The sequence below is a fragment of the Erinaceus europaeus genome, chromosome 6 (genome assembly GCF_950295315.1).
Source record: "Erinaceus europaeus chromosome 6, mEriEur2.1, whole genome shotgun sequence".
Lineage (NCBI taxonomy): Eukaryota > Metazoa > Chordata > Mammalia > Eulipotyphla > Erinaceidae > Erinaceus > Erinaceus europaeus.
Window position 1 is genome coordinate 25,165,892 of NC_080167.1, and position 22,099 is coordinate 25,187,990.

The following is a 22,099-nucleotide window of genomic DNA, read 5'->3' on the forward strand; positions in this document are numbered from 1 at the left end:
GTTTCAAATAGACAAAAGACAAATCTACAAAGACCCATCTTACTTCAAAACTCTTCACTTCTTCTTCACCATCATCATCTTCCTCATCATGACAACTCTGATACATGTAAAAAAAAAAAAAGGTTAAGAAAATTAGTATATACTAAGGCAGAAAGTAGGAAATAATGTAGTACAGACTATGATGTTTTATATTAAGTAATCATCATCATGGAGTAAATATATTAAATATTAGAGATATATTGGATGACATTAATGAATCTACCACCTAAAAGAAAAATGTGTTTTTTTCAAACTGTATTCATAATACTTTTACAAAATTAAATTAGAAAATGATAAATTTTATACATATCATAGATTTACAAGGTTCATGTTATATATATTCACACTAAACTACAAGTCTTGAAGACAAGAATCATTTTTTCTCTCTCTCTCTTTTAAAACTGTTCTTTCTTTTTTAAAAAATATGTATTTATTTATTCCCTTTTGAGGCTCTTGTTTCATTGTTGTACTCATTATTGTTGTTATTGGTGTCATCGTTCAATTGGACAGGACAGAGAGAAATGGAGAGAGAGGGGAAGACAGAGAGGGGGAGAGAAAAATAGACAACTGCAGACCTGCTTTACCACTTGTGAAGCGACTCCCCCGCAGGTGGGGAACCAGGGGCTCGAACCGGGATCTTTACTCCAGTCCTTGCACTTTGCGCCACGTGCGCTTAACCCACTGAGCCACCGCCCGACCCCCTACATGTAAATTCTTAATAAGGTATGCTGTTCTTAAGGCCTTTGTTTTCATCAGAATTATCACTTGGACGGCAAACGCTAGAAGAAGAATCACTTGGACTTGGTGCCTGCACATTCCACATATCTCATGGCCATTTAAAAAAATATATTGATTTATTATTGGATAGAGTCAGAGAGAAACTGAGTGGGGTGAGGAGACAAAGAGGGAGAAGAGACAGAGACACCTGAAACCCTGCTTCACTACTCGTGCTTCCCCCCTTGCAGGTGAGGTGTTTTTTTCCCCATTTTTGTTTTCCTCTCCTTTATTTCTTTCCTTCTCTGTTTCCTTCTTCCTTTTTTTTTTTCTTCTGATATTGTGTGAGAGACAGATCGACAGGGAGGCACAGAGGAAAAAGAGAAACACCTGCAGCACTTCTCCACCACTTGACATGCTTTGCCTCTGTAGGTGACAACCAGCGGCTTGAACCTAGATTATATATGAGCTCTACATAAGGTGAGCTTGAACCTAGATTGTATGCGAGCTCTACATAAGGTGAGCTTGAACCTACATTATATGTGAGCTCTACATAAGGTGAGCCACCACCTGGCCCCAGAGGTTAGCTTTTCTTATGGGTGGCAGTTTAAGTAGTAGGTACAACATTAGTTGAAATAACTAAGTGGCAAAATTAAGAAGAAGCTAGTAATAGATCATGAGAAAATGTAAGCTGAATCTAGTGGACAATATGCCTAATTTTGTACTGCTATAGTTAAAAAATAATAAGCAAGATATGGTGTTAATATAGGTGCAACACAGGTTAATTGTAATATGTGCACTCAGCCAGGTGTGCCACCACCTGGCCCCAACACAGGTAAATTGATAACTAAAATACTGTTTTTGATTAATTCCTGACTGACACACACTGATAAACTAGAATGCTTGAAGAGTAGAGTGAACTAAATTATGACTGCTTGGCATTATTGTGATACAGCTAACAGTAACATGAATAAGATTATGGAAAGGAAAGTCAGGTGTAAATGAACCTTATGAAGATTGAGACCACATAACAAAATAGCTTAGTTTTAGCTGTAGGACATAACTAGAACATAAGAGAAAGTGGAGAGAGTTCCAGTAATAAAGGAGACTTTTTTTCTTGAATTTTTAATTTTACCAATTAAATTTCAGCTCTAACATTTATCATATACATTACAAACCCAGTAATTTTTTTTGCCTCCAGGGTTATTGCTGGGCTCTGTGCCAGCACTACCAATTCACTGCTCCTGGAGGCCATTTTCATTGTATAAGACAGAAATCGAGAGAGATGGGGAAGAGAGGGGGAGAGAAAGACACCTGCAGACCTGCTTACTACCAGAAAAATACAGTCACTAATTCTCCCAAGTGGCAAAGACTTAGTGGACCACCTTGGGTAGGCATTCCACTTGGAAATGAAATAAACATATATTGAACTAGATACATCCCCCAAACATCTAACCCTGATCATTCTGTGACCTGTTTCACATGCTGTCTTCTTTTCTCTGTCACTGGAGAAAAAGCTCATAGTCCATCGCTGACAAATATAACAAATACATGCAACCTAGACTTCAGCCCAGTCCTCACTGGAGGAAGCCTTGCAGCTATAGTATTCCACCCCCCAGCATGCCATCTCCTTTTTTTCTTTTTTAAAAAAGTCAACCCAAACAGTGAAACTCCAGTGATGACAAATAATTAGTCCTTTCTTTGTCTCACCCGCATAGTTAATTATTAGACTTAATAATCTCAGGAAGCAAGAACAAAGGCCTAGAGAAGGCACCATAATTAGTCTAATCAAATATTTATTACTTTGGCCTAGACACCCTCCTCTCATACCCCCTACTTCACTTCCCTCAATCACACTAGTCACTCAAGTAACTATACAAAAGAAAGTAATAAAGATATATCTCTTAATCTCTTCTGATAGCATCAGAATTATTATCATCCCTTGATAATCTTTGTTTTAATTTTTTAAAATTATCTTTATTTACTTAATAGAGACAACCAGAAACCAAGAGGAAAAGGGATATATATATTTGTTGCCCTCTCTCTCTCTCCCCTCTTGGGAGAGAGAAGGAGAGGAGAGGAGAGCGAGAGAGGAGAGAGAGAGAGAGAGAGAGAAATAGAGTGACACTTGTAGCGCTGCTTCACCACTTTTGAAGCTTTCTTCCTGCGGGAAAGCTTCTGGGGGCTTGAACCAAGGTCCTTGCCCATGGTAATGTGTGCTCAAACGGGTTCATACCACCTGCCCCCCACCTTGGTAATCTTGAAAAGTAACATTATATACAATTAGTCAAGAAATATATTGGCAAAAATGTATATCAACTAAAGGACAATTACTGTCCCTATGACAAATTTTATCAGAATTATCAGTTACTTGTAACTTAGACCCCACTAAAAGCCTACTTGTATTTCCTCCCTAGCTTGAGGCCAAACCCCACAAACCTAATACCAGTTTAGATACAACAAATGGCACTCAATATTTCAACAACTTTTAAGAGAAAGTCTAAGCTAATCAGACATAGAAATGACTACAAAAGCTGGAAAATGGCAAGAAATTACTTAATGATGGCCTTTATGGTCAATACCAGGCCACCCCATCTTATTGGCCCTAGTTGGGGAATACTTGGATTCCCACACAGATAAGATGTGCCTTCAAATAGACCCCTCTCTCCACCATCACTGGTCATTTCCATCAGGAGTGTAATTATAAGCCCTCTTGTAAGCCTCTCCAGGACTCTGCCATCACTATAAAGCAGCAAAAGTAATGCCTGCTCCACTCTCCAAAGAGAGAACTCCTACAATTTCCAATGAAAGAAATAGGGACACAGAACTCTGGTGGTGGGAGCAATGTAGAATTACATCCCTGTTATCTCATAATTTTATAGAGCAATATTAAATCACTAATAAAAAAATTTTAAAAGAATCCTCACTTTTAATGAATCAATTCTGCTTTCTCTGAATTTACATTTGCTTCTAGAACTGCTATAGAAGTCACCTAGAAGACTGACACTTCTATCAATCCACAATATAAGTCAGGCTTTCTACACTGCTTGAAATTCCTATTTTAACTTCTAGTCAATATTCCATTTTATTTCCATCAGGAGGAAATATCTTCCTAGTTTTTTTTTTTAAACTATGTGTTTCAACCCATTATTTCGGAGTGAAACTTAGTGAGTCATGATCTAAAACAGTTATTTTTATTTAAGTAGAATAGAAAAAATAGCAAGCTATATTACTTATAGGGTATAATTAGATGAACATTTTCTTCCAAACTGTCCATTTTTATGTTTCTATAAATATACTGAGTAAGTATATTTCTTACTGTGGGTTATGGTATAAAATAAAGTTGGAAGACTTTTTCCTTATGCTCTGTAACTTGATCTCTACTCTACTCCTACCTACTCAAGGTATCATTCCATTCTACCAGTTCCTTCCCATTAGGGTGTCAGAATGTTCAAGTATCTACCTCAGAAAAGTCAACAAATGGCAGACAGACAGGCAGACAGACAAAAATACATCTATTTAACCTCACAATTCAATTTAGATTATTTACTAACATTTTTCTCTAACCCTATCTATATCTTCTCACATGTGAGTCTGTACTTACTGATAACAGCTGCACCTACAATGGTTCTTGGGCATAGTCTTCTGAAATTTTCACTATGTATGTATCCCTAGAGAATTTTCAATCTTCCAACTTTCTTCATACTCTCAGTAGATTCTCTCCTTCTCTCTCTCTCTGTTTTTAAAAATATTTATTTATTTATTTATTCTCTTTTGTTGCCCTTGTTATCTTATTATTGTTGTTATTGAAGTCGTCGTTGTTGGATAGGACAGAGAGAAACATACTCCATGTTCCATTTGAGGAAGATGGGTTCTAAAATTGGGGCACTTTGGAATGTTCCTACTCATGAGCACAGAATGTGAGCTCAGATCTACAGGGATGCAGAGGTTACATAGGCTCATAAGCTGAATATGGGCCCCAGATCAGATCAAATTGATGGGGTTTACAATCAACAACATTTGTACATGGTTTAATCTCTTCCCTGTTCCAGCTTTCTAGCACTTTTTCCAGCCCTGACATCCTCTCCCCAGACAATAACTTGGATCCACCTGCATATCAGATGTCAGGCTAAAAAAAAAAACCAACCAAGCAAAAAAACTAGTATAGTCATGGGCCCTCTGGAATACAACTAAAATAGGCCTACTAACTATCTACAAAAAAGAGACCCCCAATTCTTCATCTGCAGTACTCCAGACTTTAGGCTCATGATTAGTCAACAATTTGTTTGGCTTTATATGTTAACTCTTCTTTCAGCCACCAGGTTCCAAATGCTACCATGATGCCAACCAGACTTCCTTGGGCAGATGACCCCACCAATGTGTCCTGGAGCCCCGCTTCCTCAGAACCCTGCCCCACTAGGGAAAGAGGGAGACAGGCTGGGAGTATGGATCAACCTCTCAAAGCCCATGTTCAGAGGGGAAGCAATTACAGAAGCCAGACCTTCCACCTTCTGCACCCCATAATGACCTTGGATCCATACTCCCAGAGGGTTAAAGGATAGGAAAACTATCAGGGGAGGGGAGAGGATGGGATACAGAGTTCTGGTGGTGGGATTTGTACCTCTCTTATCCTATGGTTTTTGTCAGTGTTTCCTTTTTATAAATAAAATTTTTTTAAAAAAAGAAAGAAAATGTGTTGCCCTGTTATACACAGAGAAGACAGACTACATAAGAGAAAAGGGACAGTGAAGGGGGAATAATTGGAGAAATATACCTCCTTTTCTACACATGGGGAGACAATGATTAAAGAGATTTATCTCTTTTCTCCCATTGGTCAACATATCTTTTTAATAACGTTTAAATTTTTGTGTTCCCTTTACTAGCTGCATACAATACTGATTTTAGCAGGAGAATATTCATTTTTACACTTTCTCAGGATTCTGTAGTTTAAGAAGGCAGAGCCTGCATAATTTCTCTTATGTACTATGATATTTCCAGCACTTTGATGTTCAGTGAATATTCATTAAATGAATAAATGTTTGGATAATTAGCAAGGTGCCCATACATAAATTATTCAATAGGAAACAATGATTACCTTTTAAAGATGTTAAAACAGAAATTCACACAACAAATGAAAAGTTAAGATTAATGCCCTTTACATTTTTAAGACTTAACAGTGTTTCATATTCATCTAGAAATATACAGTCTTATTTTTTCAGATAAAAATGAGTTCTTTATGAAAAGTAAATATTAGAACTGAGACTACTTATTTACCTTTGCCATAATATCTGCATAAGCCATATATAAAAAATCTTCTTCCAGTTTGCTGTGAAGAATAAGAAAAGATCTATTTTAAGTAAAAGGCTATGCATATGCAAAATTAACACCTCTGTATAAAATAACCATTTTCTTGGACAAGTATGGCTTCTAAATGAAATAAACATAAAACTAAGTGATTATTAAAATATTTCACAGAGTCAGCAAGTATCTCAGATCTCTTAAACAGCTGTCCCACTTTACAGGATAGGCCTTCAAGTCTCACAAAGTTAAGGTGCATTGATTCACACACAGACTTAATAGTTTTTCTTTTCTAAAAGCTACAAAGTCAAAACAAGTAGATTTACATGAGGGAGAGGCTACTGATAGCAGAAGTGATATTTATTGTGCTATCATAGAGTATAAAATGCAGAGGATAATGATATTAACAATTAAGAAGTAATAAAATGTTTATTATCTTCCTCATAAGAATCATATAGATTATTAATTCATGAGGAAAGGTTTCTATTTAAAAAAATCTGAGATTTGTAAAGCTATTTTATCAATGTAAATTTCAGCCATCAGAAAAATTCACTTTTCAGAAATACCTCATTACCTGACAATGCCAGACACAGAGTTGCTCTATACTTAGGGATGAGATGATTTAGTTAGTCAGGAAATAATGAGAGGGAGAGAGAGATATTGAGAGAAAGATGGAACACATTAGCTAAGAGAGAGAAATGTACATTATTATGACATGCAGAGAGGTCAAATGAACTCTGCAAGAGTGAGAGGACTCATGTGGATTTGGGTTGATAAGTTATCTCCCAGGCTCTGCAGGAAAAAAGAATGAGGTCTGGCAAGCCTTCTTTCACATGGCAGGGAAGCAGACAAAGGCTTTCTAGCCTCTAAAATGTCTTATCTAGAGAACCAATCTGTACGGTATCCCTGTGATGAGCATCTTAACACTTTGATTATCAGGCATATGAGTAGATTTTTTATTCAACCCTTAGATATTTGACCTTTTGTCTTTGGTGACTAATACTGACAAGATCATAGAAGTTACATAAAGTTGGAAATGTACTTAAAATAGATTTTTAGATTAAGATGTGGGCTTACTGACCTCGTAAAGGTTCCCTAAGACCCAACGCACAATGGAAAATTGATCTACCAGGAAAATCTGGGTCACCATTGGTCTCTAAATAATTTTTGCTACTGGAATTTACTTTGAGCTCTTTTGTTTTATTTATAAAGGCTATTTGTGATAAAGAGAAAAGTGGTTTTAGAATAAAATTAAGAATCAACTAAATCCATGAATTACAAAGTTAGTAAGAGAAACGAGCTCATGGGCAAATGCTACAGCCTGAATTAAAAGAATGCTGGTTCATGTTCATAGGCTGAGGATAGACTGGTAAAACTTTAAACAACTCTCTGTCCTAGTGAGAACAAGACCAAGTTGAAACATGAATACACCACAGGCAGAATACTCAAATAAAGAGTTTTATTTGTTCTTCCTAGATTTCATATGAGCCCCTGCCTCCTAACCATACCATTTCTCTGTCAAAGCTGTTCGACTAAACAGAAGGATCAGCTGATGTAGAGGGTCAACTCTCTTAGTTCCTTCATCTTCTTCTGGAGGTTCTGCTCCAGGTTTCTATGGTAGAGAAAAAGTACATCTTACAAGACTTTACATTTAGATTAAATGCTTACTCATATCCAAGAGCTACCTTAATTGTCATGGATAATGAACAAAAAGAAAACCATTTATTCCTGCTGTGACATGAGTGTTTAATATACATTGTACACACAGTATAAATGCACAACTACACAACTCTAAAAAAGATTTAATAATTTGAGCCCCCTAAAAAACACTAAACACTATAGGCGGGAGTTGGGAGGTAGCACAGCAGGCATAAGGACTGACATACAGATCCCAGTTTGAGCCCTAGCTCCCCACCTGCAAGGGAGTCACTTCACAAACTGTGAAGCAGGTCTGAAGGTGTCTATCTTTCTCTCCTCCTCTCAGTCTTCTCTTTCTCTCTCCATTTCTCTCTGTTCTATCCAACAATGACAACATCACAAATAACAATAATAACTACAACAATAAAAAATAAGAGCAACAAAAAGAAATAAATACTTAAAAAAAAAAAATCTGCCGCCCCTGGCAGACATTAAAAAAAAAAAAAAAAAAACTATAGGCAAAGATGATTTGCATCATTAAAAAAATTAGCTAGTTTTATAAAAAGATTTATAGCTGTCTGAATATCCGTTCACATAGAATTTTGTTTTAGAAGTCAGTCCACAACATTTGAAATAAAATTCGAAGTGTTTCAAGTGTAACAATTTCATTCCTACAACAATGCAAACTGATTCTCAAAGGAAACATTTTCTTCACCTACACAGTGACAGTCAAAGAATGCTAAGTGAGTTCATGCTTGAGTCACTTAATTTTTTTTTCTATTTTCAGTTATTTTCAGAAGTAACTGTTTTGAGCTACTAAACAGACCTTCATCATAAGAAAGGCCATGGAGTATTTTCACTGACTGTAAAATTCATTAATCTGATATGTTGCCGAATAATTTAAGAAGTTTTTTTTATTATTATTTCCATTGCTGCAGTAAAATCTTTTGGATTGATTTTTCTCTCTGTGTAAGAGATGCTCTTTAAGGTTTAATGTTGTAAGTACTGGGTGAAAAACTTTACAAGGTACCTAACATTTAATTAAATTTAATCAACATTTTGATTTTTCAAACTAATGAAATTCATATAAGGCATATGCATTTAACCAGGTATAAGTTTTATGACTTGGATTAGCCTAACAATTATATTACCTGACAATTTGTGAGTTAAAAAGAATTCAGACAAGAATTATGACACCTCTAAAGAGTCTGCAAAGTTCTGTAGGATTATTACTCACAAATTCTCCTGAGAAGATGATGCTCATCAAATTTTTAAGTAGGTCCGTGTCTTATAAATATGAAGATAATAGCTCTGTACGTCCTAGAACCTAAGCCTCCTTAAAAGTTAGGCTTTACAAAACCCACTTTCAACGTATTTGCTATGGTTTTCTGCTTTTCTGTGTCCAGTGTATACTTCTCTATTATTTGTCTAACAAATATAAGAAACTACTTCTTATTGAATTTTGTTAACTTTTAACTTTTTTTTTTCTGCCTCTAGGGTTATCACAGGAGATTGGTACTCGCACTACCAATCCACTGCCCCCGTGACCATTTTCTTTCTTTTTGATAGGACACAGAGAAATTGAGAGGGGAGAGGGAGAGAGATAGACACCTACAGACCTGCTTCACCGCTTGTGAAGCGACCCCCTTGCAGGTGGGGCAGTGAGGGCTCCAACTTGAATCTTTATGTGGGTCCTTGTGCTTTGTACTATGTGCGCTTAACCCCTGCGAGCCTGCCTGGCCTCCCTCAACATATTTTGATTGAATTCCTTTCTTAAATTTTATTAGAAAGATGTTTTACAGTGTAGTTGCTGACACATGGGTATAATTTCTATCTTCCATGACAGAGATCTCCAAAACATTCTTATCGTCAACTTAACTCCTTTCTTTCCATCATGCACCAGAATCCCCACGCCCTCTTCACGTTCTCCCATCCCATCTCGCCTCAGAGATCTTTATTTTGGTGTAACATAACACACCAACTCCACATTTAGTGTTCTTCCTTTATTTGTCTGTTTCTTAAGTTCTACCTAGACATGAAACAATCTGTTTTTTCTTATTTTTCTTGAATTAATTTTTTAATTTTTATTTATTTTCCCTTTTGTTGCCCTTGTCTTTTTACTGTTGTTGTTATTGATGTCATCGTTGTTAGATAGGACAAAGAGAAGTGGAGAGAGGAGGGGAAACCAGGGGGGGGGGAAAGACAGACACCTGCAGACCTGCTTCACTGCTTGTGAAGCGACTCCCCTGCAGGTGGGGAGCCGGGGGCTGGAACCCAGATCCTTACGCCAGTCCTTGCACTTTGCGCCACATGCGCTTAACCCACTGTGCTACCGCCCAACTCCCTTGAATTAATTATTTTATTTATTTATTTTTAATATTTATTTTATTTATTTATTCCCTTTTGTTGCCCTTGTTGTTTTATTGTTGTAGTTATTGTTGTTGTCGTTGTTGGATAGGACAGAGAGAAATGGAGAGAGGAGGGGAAGACAGAGAGGAGGAGAGAAAGATAGACACCTGCAGACCTGCTTCACCGCCTGTGAAGCGACTCCCCTGCAGGTGGGGAGCCGGGGTTCGAACCGGGATCCTTATGCGGGTCCTTGTGCTTTGCGCCACCTGCGCTTAACTCGCTGCGCTATAGCCTGACTCCCTGAATTAATTTTTTATGGTTTAGCTTTTTATAGTTCTTTATCAGTTCTGAGGCATTTAAAGTTGATTTGAGAAAAAAAATCAAAAGTATTTAAAAAATCCTGAAATTCAGTTAATAAAAAATATATATTACACCTTAAATTTTCAATTGTTTGATGTTGAGAAGATTTCTCTGAAACAACTCTAGTGAATTTCCCTCTAGATTTTGAATGTAGTAAAAATCAAAAAATACAGTTTCCTATGAATAATGCACTGTAATAATGTTTCAATTTAATATAACTTCTCATAGTAACATTATCCCACCAAATCCAAGACCCTAAATCTACAACCCCCTTAAAAACATACTGCTAAATCTTCTATCAGTTTATCTTCAAAGTAATGTTCTTCTGTTTCAATCCATGACTTTTCATATCCCTGAAGAAAGAGATTGACAGCTCGATGCCTAAAAGATAAGCACATTTTCAAACAAATGATTGTTTTTAGCCATAAATAAATTAAATGGGATTTCAGCTTCATGTTATTACTGAATTACCAGTGCTCTAAAAGAATAAAACAAAAATAAGTGGTCTACTTCTGACTGGAGAGACATTACATTGAGTGGATAGAGCAAAATTCCTCAGACCAAATACTGACTTGCATATAAATCCTGGTTTACCCATTTTAAAACTAGTTAACTCTCCAATTCTGAAGATTGTTATTTTCCCTTAGAGAAAATTAGGACAGTCCTTTCACATTCCATATTTGTGAGACTAAAAATGCTATTAAAATAAAGAAAATTGACTAGATGCTCTTTAAGTAGTAATTATTATAGCATAAAAGCATTCTCAATAAAAAAAAATGTATTATTTGTTCAACATTCAAGTTAACATTAGATACACGCCCTGAGGAATACAAAACAGAAATATATTAAATAAACTTTTTTTGCTGTTGTTATTGGATAGGAAAGAGAGAAATTGAGAGAGGAGGGGTACATACAGAGGGAGAGAGGAAGATAGACACCTGAAGACCTGCTTTGCCTCTTGTGAAGCGACTCCCCTGCACCTGGGGAGCCTGGGTCCCAAACCCAGATCCTTGTGTAGGCCTTTGCACTTAGTACTATGTGTACTTAACTGGGTGTGCCACCACCTGGCCCTCTTTATTGTATAAACTTTGTGGAAGTATATAACCAAAGATTAAATCAGAAGTGGCACAATAAGACTGTACCATGGCAAGAAAAGAAATGTAACAATGCACAAGGATCTGGGTTCAAACCCTCATCCCCACCTGCAAGGGTCAAGTGGTGCTACAGGCATTTCATTGTCTCTCTCTCTCCCTCTCTATTTCCTCTGTCCCTCTTGATTTGTCTCTGTCTCTAATAAACAAATTTTAAAAATGTGTGCATTTTGAAAAAAAGAATTTATTCTTTAGGACAGAGAGGGAAAGCACAAAGTGAAACTTGGACTAGGTGGGTGTACTGCACCAAAGCAAATGACTCTGGGGAAGGAAGGGAAGAGAAGGGGAAGAAAACCTTGGGGCCCCCAATGCACAACGATGGTAAAGGACTTAAGTTGTGGATGGGAGTGAACAGGACTTCCAGGGGGAGATGAGAGATTGTACCCATGTACAACTGAACTATTAACCATTAACTCCCACAACTGATCACTTTTAGATAAAATTAAAAAAAAAAACAAAAAAACGTTGTTACATTGGCGATAGCATAATGGTTATGCAAACAGACTCTCATGCCTGAGGCTGATCAGTGCTCTGTTTAAAAATAAATTAATAATGAAAAAGACTTTATTCTTTCTGACAGTTCTAACTGCTTCATCTATGTCTTTACCCTTTTTTTTTTTTTGCCTCCAGGGTTATCGCTGGGGCTCATGCCTGCACTATGAATCCACTGTTCCTGTGGCTATTATTATTATTATTATTATTTTGATAAAACAAAGTTGAGAAGGATAGGGAAAGTCAGAGAGAGGGAGAGAAAGACACCTGCAGACCTATTTCATGCCCTGTGAAGCGACACCCCCTGCAGGTGGGGAGCCGGGGGCTTGAACCGGGATCCTTACAGGGGTCCTTGCGCTTTCTTTTATGTGCACTTAACCCAGTGCACTACAGCCCACCATCGCACATCACACATTTTCAAGGCTACTAAGTTAACCTTTATTATTGTTATGTTTCCTTTCTTGCAATGGCACAGTCATATTTTGCCACTTCTGATCATCACTTGTGATGCTGTCCTTCTGCCATAACTTTTCTTATATTGGAACTTACTATAGGCACATCAAAGTCACCCATGTAGCATTTAAACAAGACACATGCTAAACCCTCATAAGAACTTTGGTTTAACGGGTTGAAACTTGAGTATTTCCTAAACAAGCTGAGGTATATTTCGTAAAAGTCCTAGATCTAGGGAGTCAGGCGGTAGCACAGCGGGCTAAGCGCACGTGGCGCAAAGCGCAAAGACCGGCGTAAGGATCCCGGTTCGAGACCCTGGCTTCCCACCTACAGGGGCGTTCCTTCACAGGCGGTGAAGCAGGTCTGCAGGTGTCTATCTTTCTCTCCCCCTCCTCTCTCCATTTCTCTCTGTCCTAACGAGGACATCAATAGCAGCAACAATAACTATTACAACAATTTAAAAAACAAGGGCAACAAAAAGGGAAAAAAAAAGTCCTAGATCTGAGAACCCTTAAAATAAAGGTTCAGCTCAGCAGGGGTAGATAGCATAATGACTATGCAAACAGACGGCCAAGCCTGAGGCTCCAAACAGAAGGCCAAGCCTGAGGCTCCAAAGTCCCAGGTTCAATCCCCTGACCCACCATAAACCAGAGCTGATCGGTGCTCTAGTGAAAAAAAAAAAAAAAAATAGAATAAGGGTTAAACTCTTGAAAATCCCATACCAGAGAGAGAGAGAGGGAGAAAACAGATTATAACACTATACATAGAAACTATTTCATAATCTGTTGCCCTCAACCTGACATGAGAGGGGAAAAAAAAAAAAGCAAGTAGCACACAGAGATGTCCATGAAAAGAAGGACAAGGTTGAAAATAGTTGAAATAAAAATACTATGAACTCTGAAGAATTTAGAGAAATAGTAAACAGAAGAATATGAATCCAAGGTGACTGTCCTATTTACTTAAATGGTAATACCATTATTGAGTTGGAAATTTTAAAAGGGACATTGCTGTGTGAAGGAAATTAATATGTGTTAAACTCAGTAAGTGTGATAAGATGGCATGGAAGGTAATTGTCTCAGTGAAGTAAAAAAAAAAAAAAAGGAATATTGTGCTGTTCATTTACTTTGTTGATTATACAAATTTTCTTTTTTTATTTTTTTAATATTTATTCATTCCCTTTTGTTGCCCTTGTTTGATTGTTGCAGTTATTACTGATGTCATCGTTGTTGGATAGGACAGAGAGAAATGGAGAGAGGAGGGGAAGACAGAAAGGGGAAGAGAAAGACAGACACATGTAGACCTGCTTCACCACTTGTGAAGCGACTCCCCTGCAGGTGGGGAGCCGGGGGCTCGAACAGGGATCCTTAAGCCGGTCCTTGCACTTTGTGCCACGAGCGCTTAACCTGTTGCACTACTGCCAGACTCCCGATTATACAGATTTTCTTAGAACTGAGTCATTTTATTTTTTCATTTAGACAGAGGGAAGGTTCCACCACACCTTTTCTTTACTGTTGATTTATTCTTATTAAAATTGCTGTGTTTTTTAAATTTCTCACTTTATATCATTTACTGAACTGTGAAATTAAACAAAATCCTAAAGCATGTGAATATATGAGTCAGAGATAGCCCCAATGTGCTAGTAAGAAATACAACTAGACAAAAAAAAAAAATGGGGGTAGGGGATAGTACAGTGGGTTAAGCACACATGGTACAAAGCACAAGGACCAGCTCAAGGATCCCAGTTTGAGCCCCGGCTCCCCACCTGTAGGGGGTGGCTTTACAAGCTGTGAAGTAGGTCTGCAGGTGTGTCTATCTTTCTCTCTCCCTCTGTCTTCCTCTTCTCTCTCAATTTCTTTCTATCCTATCCAACAACAATTACAGCATCAACAATAATAATAATGTTGATGTCTTGCACAAAAGACTCTGAGGTGGGGGGTGGGGGGACAGGGTTCAGGTCCTGGAAAAAGCTGACAGAAGACCTAGTAGGGGTTGTATTGTTATGTGGAAAACTGAGAAATGTTATGCATGTACCAACTATTGTATGTACTACTGAACGCAAAACATTAACCCCCCACTAAAAGAGGAGAAGGGAGGAGAGGAAGGGAGGGAAGGGGAGGGGAGGGGAGAGGAGGGGAGGGGACTGGAGGGGAGGGGACTGGAGGGGAGGGGAGGGGAGGGGAGAGAAGGGGAGGCGACTGGAGGGGAGAGGAGAGGACAGAAAAAAATGCTTTCTTAAGAGAAGTACTAGATTGCTGGACTGATACTCTGGACCACCATGTCAGAGCTGAATGTTCCAAGTTAGTCTTCTAATAATAACTATGTCTGCTATGTCTTAACAGAAAACTGAATGGCCTGTCAAATTTGTTGATAATTCACATAAATTAGTTTGACCTTGGAACTTTTTTTTTTTGCAAATACTAATAATCTTGAAAATAATAAGCAAGTAAGATTTATAGTAACAGAGTCAGCTCTCTACATATTCCATCCAACCCATTAAATAATCTGAATAACTGTGAGGCAAATCCTGTCAGGTGCAGATAAGAAAATTATAACAAAGTCAGGCAAGAAACTTGACAACAGTTATACAGTTACAGAATTCAAATGAAGACAGTCTGACTCTAAAGAGTGATTCCTAATTATTGTATTATGCCTGGCCTATCTAAGCCTATCGTTTTGATCTTCTTCACTATTTAAAATTTATTTAGCAATTAAACTACAGACAGAAATTCCCTAGGAATCTCCATTAAAAAAAAATCAAGTATTACAAAAAAGAGTTAAGAGTTAATAAATTTTCTCTGTATTCTTTTTTTTGGACTATTACACTCATGTTATTGTGAATACTAAACCCAGTAGGTGAGTTTATTTTTAACTCTTTTACATTTTTTTTTTCAGATTAGTGAGAGACAAAGACACCACAGTACAATCTGTAGAGCACCGCCCCCCCAATACTGTCCTTGTGGTACTGACGTTCAAACCAGGGGACTTACAAATTGTAATGTGTGCAATCTAGGGTGAGCAACTGCCCAGTTGCAGGGGAATGACTGTAATGTATGATACATGTTTAAAAAAAACAAAAAACTAACCTTGGCAAATTATATAAAGGAGCCATTCGAAAGCAGGCTACCACTGCCCTTTTCCTCTGCTTTGACAGTAGCTTGTGCCATACAGCCTTTTTTGATCTTTGAGGATGTTCCACCTAAAGTACAATGACATCAAGAAATAAATATTGGTCTCCAATGATCCCTAAACCTAGTGGTAATGATTTGCAACTCTTAGGTAAAAACGTTTGGGATTCTAACTAAAATTCTAATGGAAGAAAGCCTATGTGCCAAAGTTACCCATGTTAAACTTGAAATTGTTTCAAATGTTATATATATTCCTTAGTAGTAAGACATATTTTCCCAACAATGTGAACTTTAGAAGTTATGTCATGTTTAAAATCATTGAAATCTAAAATCACTCTATATACAAGTTCAATTCAGCTTGGGATTCTTCTCAGAAGTCACTTCTCCATGGTTCCTAAATATAGTATCTGCCTACACAAAAATGATCTTATAATTTACTAATGCATCAGTTTTACTAAGTTTCTCATGAGATAAAGATGCTAAAAAGAAAATTCTGCTGTTCCATAATATGAAAGAAGGGAAATTGACATAACTTCAAGAGCACATTATTAAGAATAAAAGAGTTTAATCTTGCAATAATAATAAAATATATAACTATTTTGTTAGATAGGAATAAATGAGAAAAACAAAAGTTGAAAATGATACAAGCAAGCTATTTATTTAGTTAATGGCATTTGGACACCCAAAAGAAAAAAAAAATTAACTGTAAGTATTAGAGAGAAAAAAATCTTAATATGTAACTTTCAATTAATTAGTAATCTCTAGACAATTAAACACTGTACTTCCCAGACCATAATATCTTCGGTATATAAATGTAGATTTCTGGAAGAAATAAAAATGTGATATTAGCTAAAAAAAAAAAAGTAATACTAAACTTATTACCCTTTGAAATAAGGAATCAAAATGTGCTGTAATGATGCTGTGAAAATAAAGTATTTACATTGACTGAAATAAAATGGGTAATTTTTTGATGAGGCAACTCAAATAATTTAAAAACATTTATTTCTGTGACCTCTCCCTCCAGAGGATACAAAAAAATAGTGTCCTTTTTGACAACTGTGGACTTCAATTTTCTTCATAATGACAGGATTAAGTCAAAATCATTGAGACTTAACATTGTAGGTAGAAACACAACTGAAAGTAGTATTAACCAAAAAGACAAAAATACTATAATTTAAAATTCAATTTTGGGATCCCAAACTGAAAATGTTAAGATTTTTTTAATGTTTTTTTTAAATTTCTTTATTGAGGAATTAATGTTCTACATTCAAAAAATGTTAACTTTTTATAGGAATTTTACATTCTCTTCAGCAAGGTGGCAGTCACCTAATGTAGTTAAATACTTAAGCATTGGAAATACAATAGTCAAATGGTCTCTGCATCATGAAGCTTGCTGATTTGTGGAGAATTTTATTCCCAAATAAAAGCATAAATAATACAGGAGTTGACACAAGTAATTTAATTCCTATAATTCATGTAAGTAAATGTTGGTTAAGATCTGTAATCCAAAAACCAAAACTAAGCTGTGTCTTTTAATTTCGATGTCTGGAAGAGCTGATGTTTTCACTTGGCTACAGTATGTGAGTTTGGAAATTCAGAGGCAACAGCTTACTCTCAAGAGAGAAAGTACCAGGAGTAGGGCAGTAGCGCAGCAGGTTAAGCATAGGTGGCACAAAGTGCAAGGACCGGCTGAAGGATCCAGGCTCAAGCCCCCAGCTCCCCACCTGCAGGGGAGTCGCTTCACAGGCGGTGAAGCAGGTCTGCAGGTATCTTTCTTTCCCCCTCTCTGTCTTCCCCTCCTCTCTCCATTTCTCTCTGTCCTATCCAACAACAATAATAACTACAACAATAAAACAATAAGGGCAACAAAAGGGAATAAGTAAGTAAATATTTAAAAAAAGAGAGAGAGAGAGTACCGTATACTATTGATGCACACAGAGGTCACTGGTAGTTGAGGAAAAGTGTGTGACCACTGTTTTTACAATGAGTGTTGCAATTTAAGTATTTCTGGCGAACTACTGCATCACTCATTTACAAATTAACATTATAGCGGTATTAAAGATATAAATTCTACACTCAGATATTTTCCACTCTACTATTCTTTGATAACTGATAACTTCTCTTTACTTGAAATTATAAAAAAAAATGAAATTATTATAAAATGTTCAGGAAAAATATTAAGATTGTATTAACTATAGTATTACTATTATGTCATAGACATTAAATAATAAATGTTGATAGAGAATGGTTTAAGAATGTCCTAATTTAATTTCATCCTAATTTATCGGTTCCTAATGCTTGATAATGGCATGGCATCAGAAAAGTGTTTAGTATCTGGAGACCACTGATTAAGCTAGAAGAAACGAAAAGGACGATACATGAGACTGTGTCATTATTTAACTGTTCAAGGCAGGACAGGAGATCACCAAATAATATAAAAGGCGAGTCAAAGAAAAATGCCCAATATTGATATATTAATAAGTTCTGGAAAACAATTAAGTAACAAAATTCTTGAGATGACCTAGGACAGTTAATTTTTATATCTGATATAAAATAAACAACCTGCCATGTCAACCACATCTTCTCATAAGGTCAGTGAGTCCTTTACTTGAGTTTTATAGGGCTACACAGACCTCCCAAGAAATAGAAATTAATCTTCTGTGTTCTAGATTTTTACCAACAGGACAAGATTCCTCATACAAAAATATAACCCAGTTACTTGTGATGTTTAAAATATTAGTTTGGGAATTTCTGAGAAAAAGTAATAAATAAGAAAACCAAACACAGTATAAGTTTTTTTTTGCTTAGAGTACATTAAAATATGACACTAGTCTCACATGGTTTAATACCAATGCACTGTTGTTCTCTAAAAGTAATTTTCCATTGATCTTGAAAATAACTAAATAAGAAAATATCTATGACAAAAGGAAAAATTAAGCATGTTAGAAAAAAAACTTCAAATATAAAACAAGTGGAAGATAGTATCTCAAATAAAATAGTAATAAAAAAGTACACGCATAAGCCATTTGAAATCAGGTTTAAGGCCTGAAGCATATATAGTTTTAGGAATGTTTTAGAAATTGAAATAAAACAAAGGCTTTGATCTCCCAAAATACATTAGTTCATCTAGTCTACAAAATTGTAACTTGGATTCTAAGCATTTCTAAATTATGTATTTTTTACAACCAATAAACTTAGTGTATATATATATATATATATATATGTATATATGTGTGCAAATAATGGTGAACAGTTAGTCATGCAGTCTCTTTTAAATATTTTAATTTTTTTATTATTTATTTTCCCTTTTGTTGCCCTTGTTTTTATTGTTGTAGCCATTATTGTTGTTGTTGATGTTGTCGTTGTTGGATAAGCCAGAGAGAAATGGAGAGAGGAGGGGAAGACAAGAGAGGGGGAGAGAAAGACAGACACCTGCAGACCTGCTTCACTGCCTGTGAAGCAATTCCCTTGCAGGTGAGGAGCCAGGGCTCGAACCGGCAGTCTCTATTTAAAAAATATTTTTGCATGGAAAAGGCAATTAATTTTTGCTCAGTGCAAAATCTAACCTGTTCAAGATGAAAAAGCACATTTGCTATATCTAATACTCTTTCTACTGTCTTCTCAGGATCTGAGGTATCTTCAGTCCTGTTTGGCAAGTCTTTGTAAAGAGCCATTTGCCATCTAATGGCAGGATCCTCCAACTGCAGAGAAGAGAAAAAATGTTTAGGGAAAAAAATAAATAAATACAAGGTTAGGATGTAATAATCTATAAAAACAATAAATACAGTGACTCTCCAACAGTTTCCATTTCTGTTTCCTTCCCAACTATCCAATATAGAACATAAACAATCCAGATATTCTCATGAGTAACCTATAATGAAGGGATTCATTTTTGTTTATCCAAGTCATACCCTGCTTTATCTGAATATATCCTAAAAGTAAATCTTGCAAAAAGAGCAAAAACAGAAAAAAAACAGCGCTTACACTGTAAAAACTATTGTGGCTGCAGAAGTGAGGGGAAGCTTAAGAAGTAGAATATATTGAGGATTATGTGGATCAGTAATGGTAGAGAATGTTCCATCCTCTGAAGGGAGTTTGTATAATATACTCTTACCTACCACCTGAGGAAGATGGGTCCTGAAATTAGTGCAACTTTGAATGTTCCTACTCATGGCCACAGATTGAGAGTTCAGACCTACAGGGATGCAGAGGTCACATAGGCTCCTAAACTGAATATGGGGCCCAGATCAAATCAATGGGGATTACAGCCAACAATACTTATACACCTTTCCCATATTTGGGAGCTACTCTCTTCCCTGATCCAGCTTTCTAGCACTTTTTCTAGCCATGATATCACCTCCCCAGACAATAACTTGGATCCACCTGCATTATCAGATGTCAGGCTCAGGCAAAAACTAATAAAGTCATGGGCCCTTTAGAAAAATACCTAAAATAGGCCTACTAGCTATTTCCAAAACAGAGACCCCAAATCTTCATCTTCAATATTCCAGCTTTTAGTTTCATGATTAGTCAACAATTTGTCTGGCTTTATATGTTAACTCTTCTTTCAGCCACCAGGTTCCATATGCTACCATGATGCCAACCGGACTTTCCTGGGCAGATGACCCCACCAATGTGTCCTGGAGCCCTGGCTTCCACAGAGCTCTGCCCCACTAGGGAAAGAGAGTGACAGGCTGGGAGTGTGGAGTGAAATGTCAATGCCCATGTTCAGTGGGGGAAGCATTTACAGAAGCTAGACCTTCCACGTTCTGCACCCCGTAATGACCCTGGGTCCATACTCCCAGAGGGTTAAAGAATAGAAAAGTTATCAGGGAAGGGAATGGGTTATGGAGTTCTGGTGGTGGTAACTGTATCCCTCTTATCCTATGGTCTTGTCAGTGTTTCCATTTTATAAATATTTTTTTTTCAAAAAAAGAATATATTGAGTGTCTCTGATGTTATACACCAGAACTTGGTGCTGGTATGTGGTGAGTCTTATATACATATGTAGGTGTCACTCTATTCCTTCTGATACCTCCATCTCTATCTCTCTATCTCTGTCTCTTACCCTCCCTCCCTCACTCCCTTCCCCCCTGAAACACCGCATTACTGTTCCACCAAACACTGAGCTACTGAGTGTCATCTTCAATGCTCTCAAGTGGTGCTGAGGCTTGAACTCAGGGCCTCCCATTTGGTACAGTGATGTGCTCTTACCCAGCGAGCTATCACCCAGCCTATAAAAAGCCAAATTTTCAGACACATATTCCAAAGGGACTCAACCGCAGCTAAATGAAGGGAATTTCCAACATTTATTTCAATTGAAGATATTTTATTCAAAATTTGACAAGTCTACTTATCTAGCTTAGAAGTAAATCATTTACTATCTTCAACACTTAATACAAAAAGATATGTATGTAGAATAGTAAGTGATTAAAATATATTTTCACTATGTTCACTGCTAAATTACATTCCTGTTATACTACTAGAGATATTAACTCATTTGAGATACTAAATGACCTTTGTATAAAATCTGTTTTACCTTGCCTTGTAAATGAATATTACTGCGGATTATATCTCGTACTTCATCCTCAGTGTCTTTCTGTCAAGAAGAAAATATTGTTAGAAGTCTTATAAGTAAATGGCACATCTATAGAAGTAACACAAACCTCTTTTGAACCAAATACGCCTAAACAAAGGGGGTACAAACACATGGGATCTTTATGGGATGTAAACACATGCTCAAAATCTAGGGAAATGTCTTTCAGAACAAATTTTGGGGAGTCTACTGAGAGGTAACCCCATTTCCTCAGTCTTTGACTTGTTTCAAATCAACAACCTATTTTATCTCTAAAATAAGTGCATGAAACTCAGAGTGCTTCAGTGTAGGGACAGGAGAAAGGAGAATCTGTCCTCACATGTATAGAAATATAACACAGTAACCCCAGTGCATAGTTTTGAAATATCTCATCCTCATTGCAGTATTTGTAATGGAAAGATAGGACATAAGAAATCTTGAGATGGGTGCAGTCAATCACATGCATATAAATGTGGATATGAAACTATATCCCTGAAATATTATAATTTTGTAAACTACCATTAAATCACAAATATAGATTTCAAAAAATCTTGACAAAATTCCTCATGCCTGCAAAAAACGCCCGATTTAAAAGTCAACACCTTATCTAACCACAGTCAGAACAATACATTATACTTCTAACACTGAAAAACAACCCTTCAGAAATCTGACTAGAGATTATATCACAGATTTTTTTATATAGCAATTCATATGAAACCCATTTTTTTTTCACTACCAATGACTTGTCAGTGTCTCGTTCATTTGGTTTCATAATGTCCCTGATAAAATCATTTCAAAAAAATTAGGTCGTCTTTGTAGCTGACAGTGCCTGTGCAGAAAAACTGCTTAATAAAAAACTGAATGTAAATGAAATATTGGCAAAGAACCATGAGACAAAGGAGTGC

At 36.6% G+C, this 22,099-nt stretch overlaps 1 protein-coding gene across 3 annotated transcripts in view; it reads right to left on the reverse strand.

The window, feature by feature from the left end:
* RYR2 (ryanodine receptor 2) overlaps positions 1-22,099 on the reverse strand; it is an 820,963-nt gene that overhangs the window by 84,742 nt on the left and 714,122 nt on the right. For 2 of the 3 annotated variants that reach the window (XM_060191939.1, XM_060191938.1), the window contains exons 68-74: positions 21,159-21,218; positions 19,186-19,320; positions 15,578-15,690; positions 10,683-10,779; positions 7,560-7,663; positions 6,028-6,079; positions 44-97 (exon numbers count right to left, since the gene is read on the reverse strand). In XM_060191939.1, the coding sequence (XP_060047922.1) occupies positions 44-97; positions 6,028-6,079; positions 7,560-7,663; positions 10,683-10,779; positions 15,578-15,690; positions 19,186-19,320; positions 21,159-21,218 (615 nt within the window). Of the gene's footprint in view, positions 1-43; positions 98-6,027; positions 6,080-7,559; positions 7,664-10,682; positions 10,780-15,577; positions 15,691-16,396; positions 16,442-19,185; positions 19,321-21,158; positions 21,219-22,099 lie in introns of all 3 variants that reach the window. The other variant, XM_060191940.1, reaches the window with a different exon arrangement.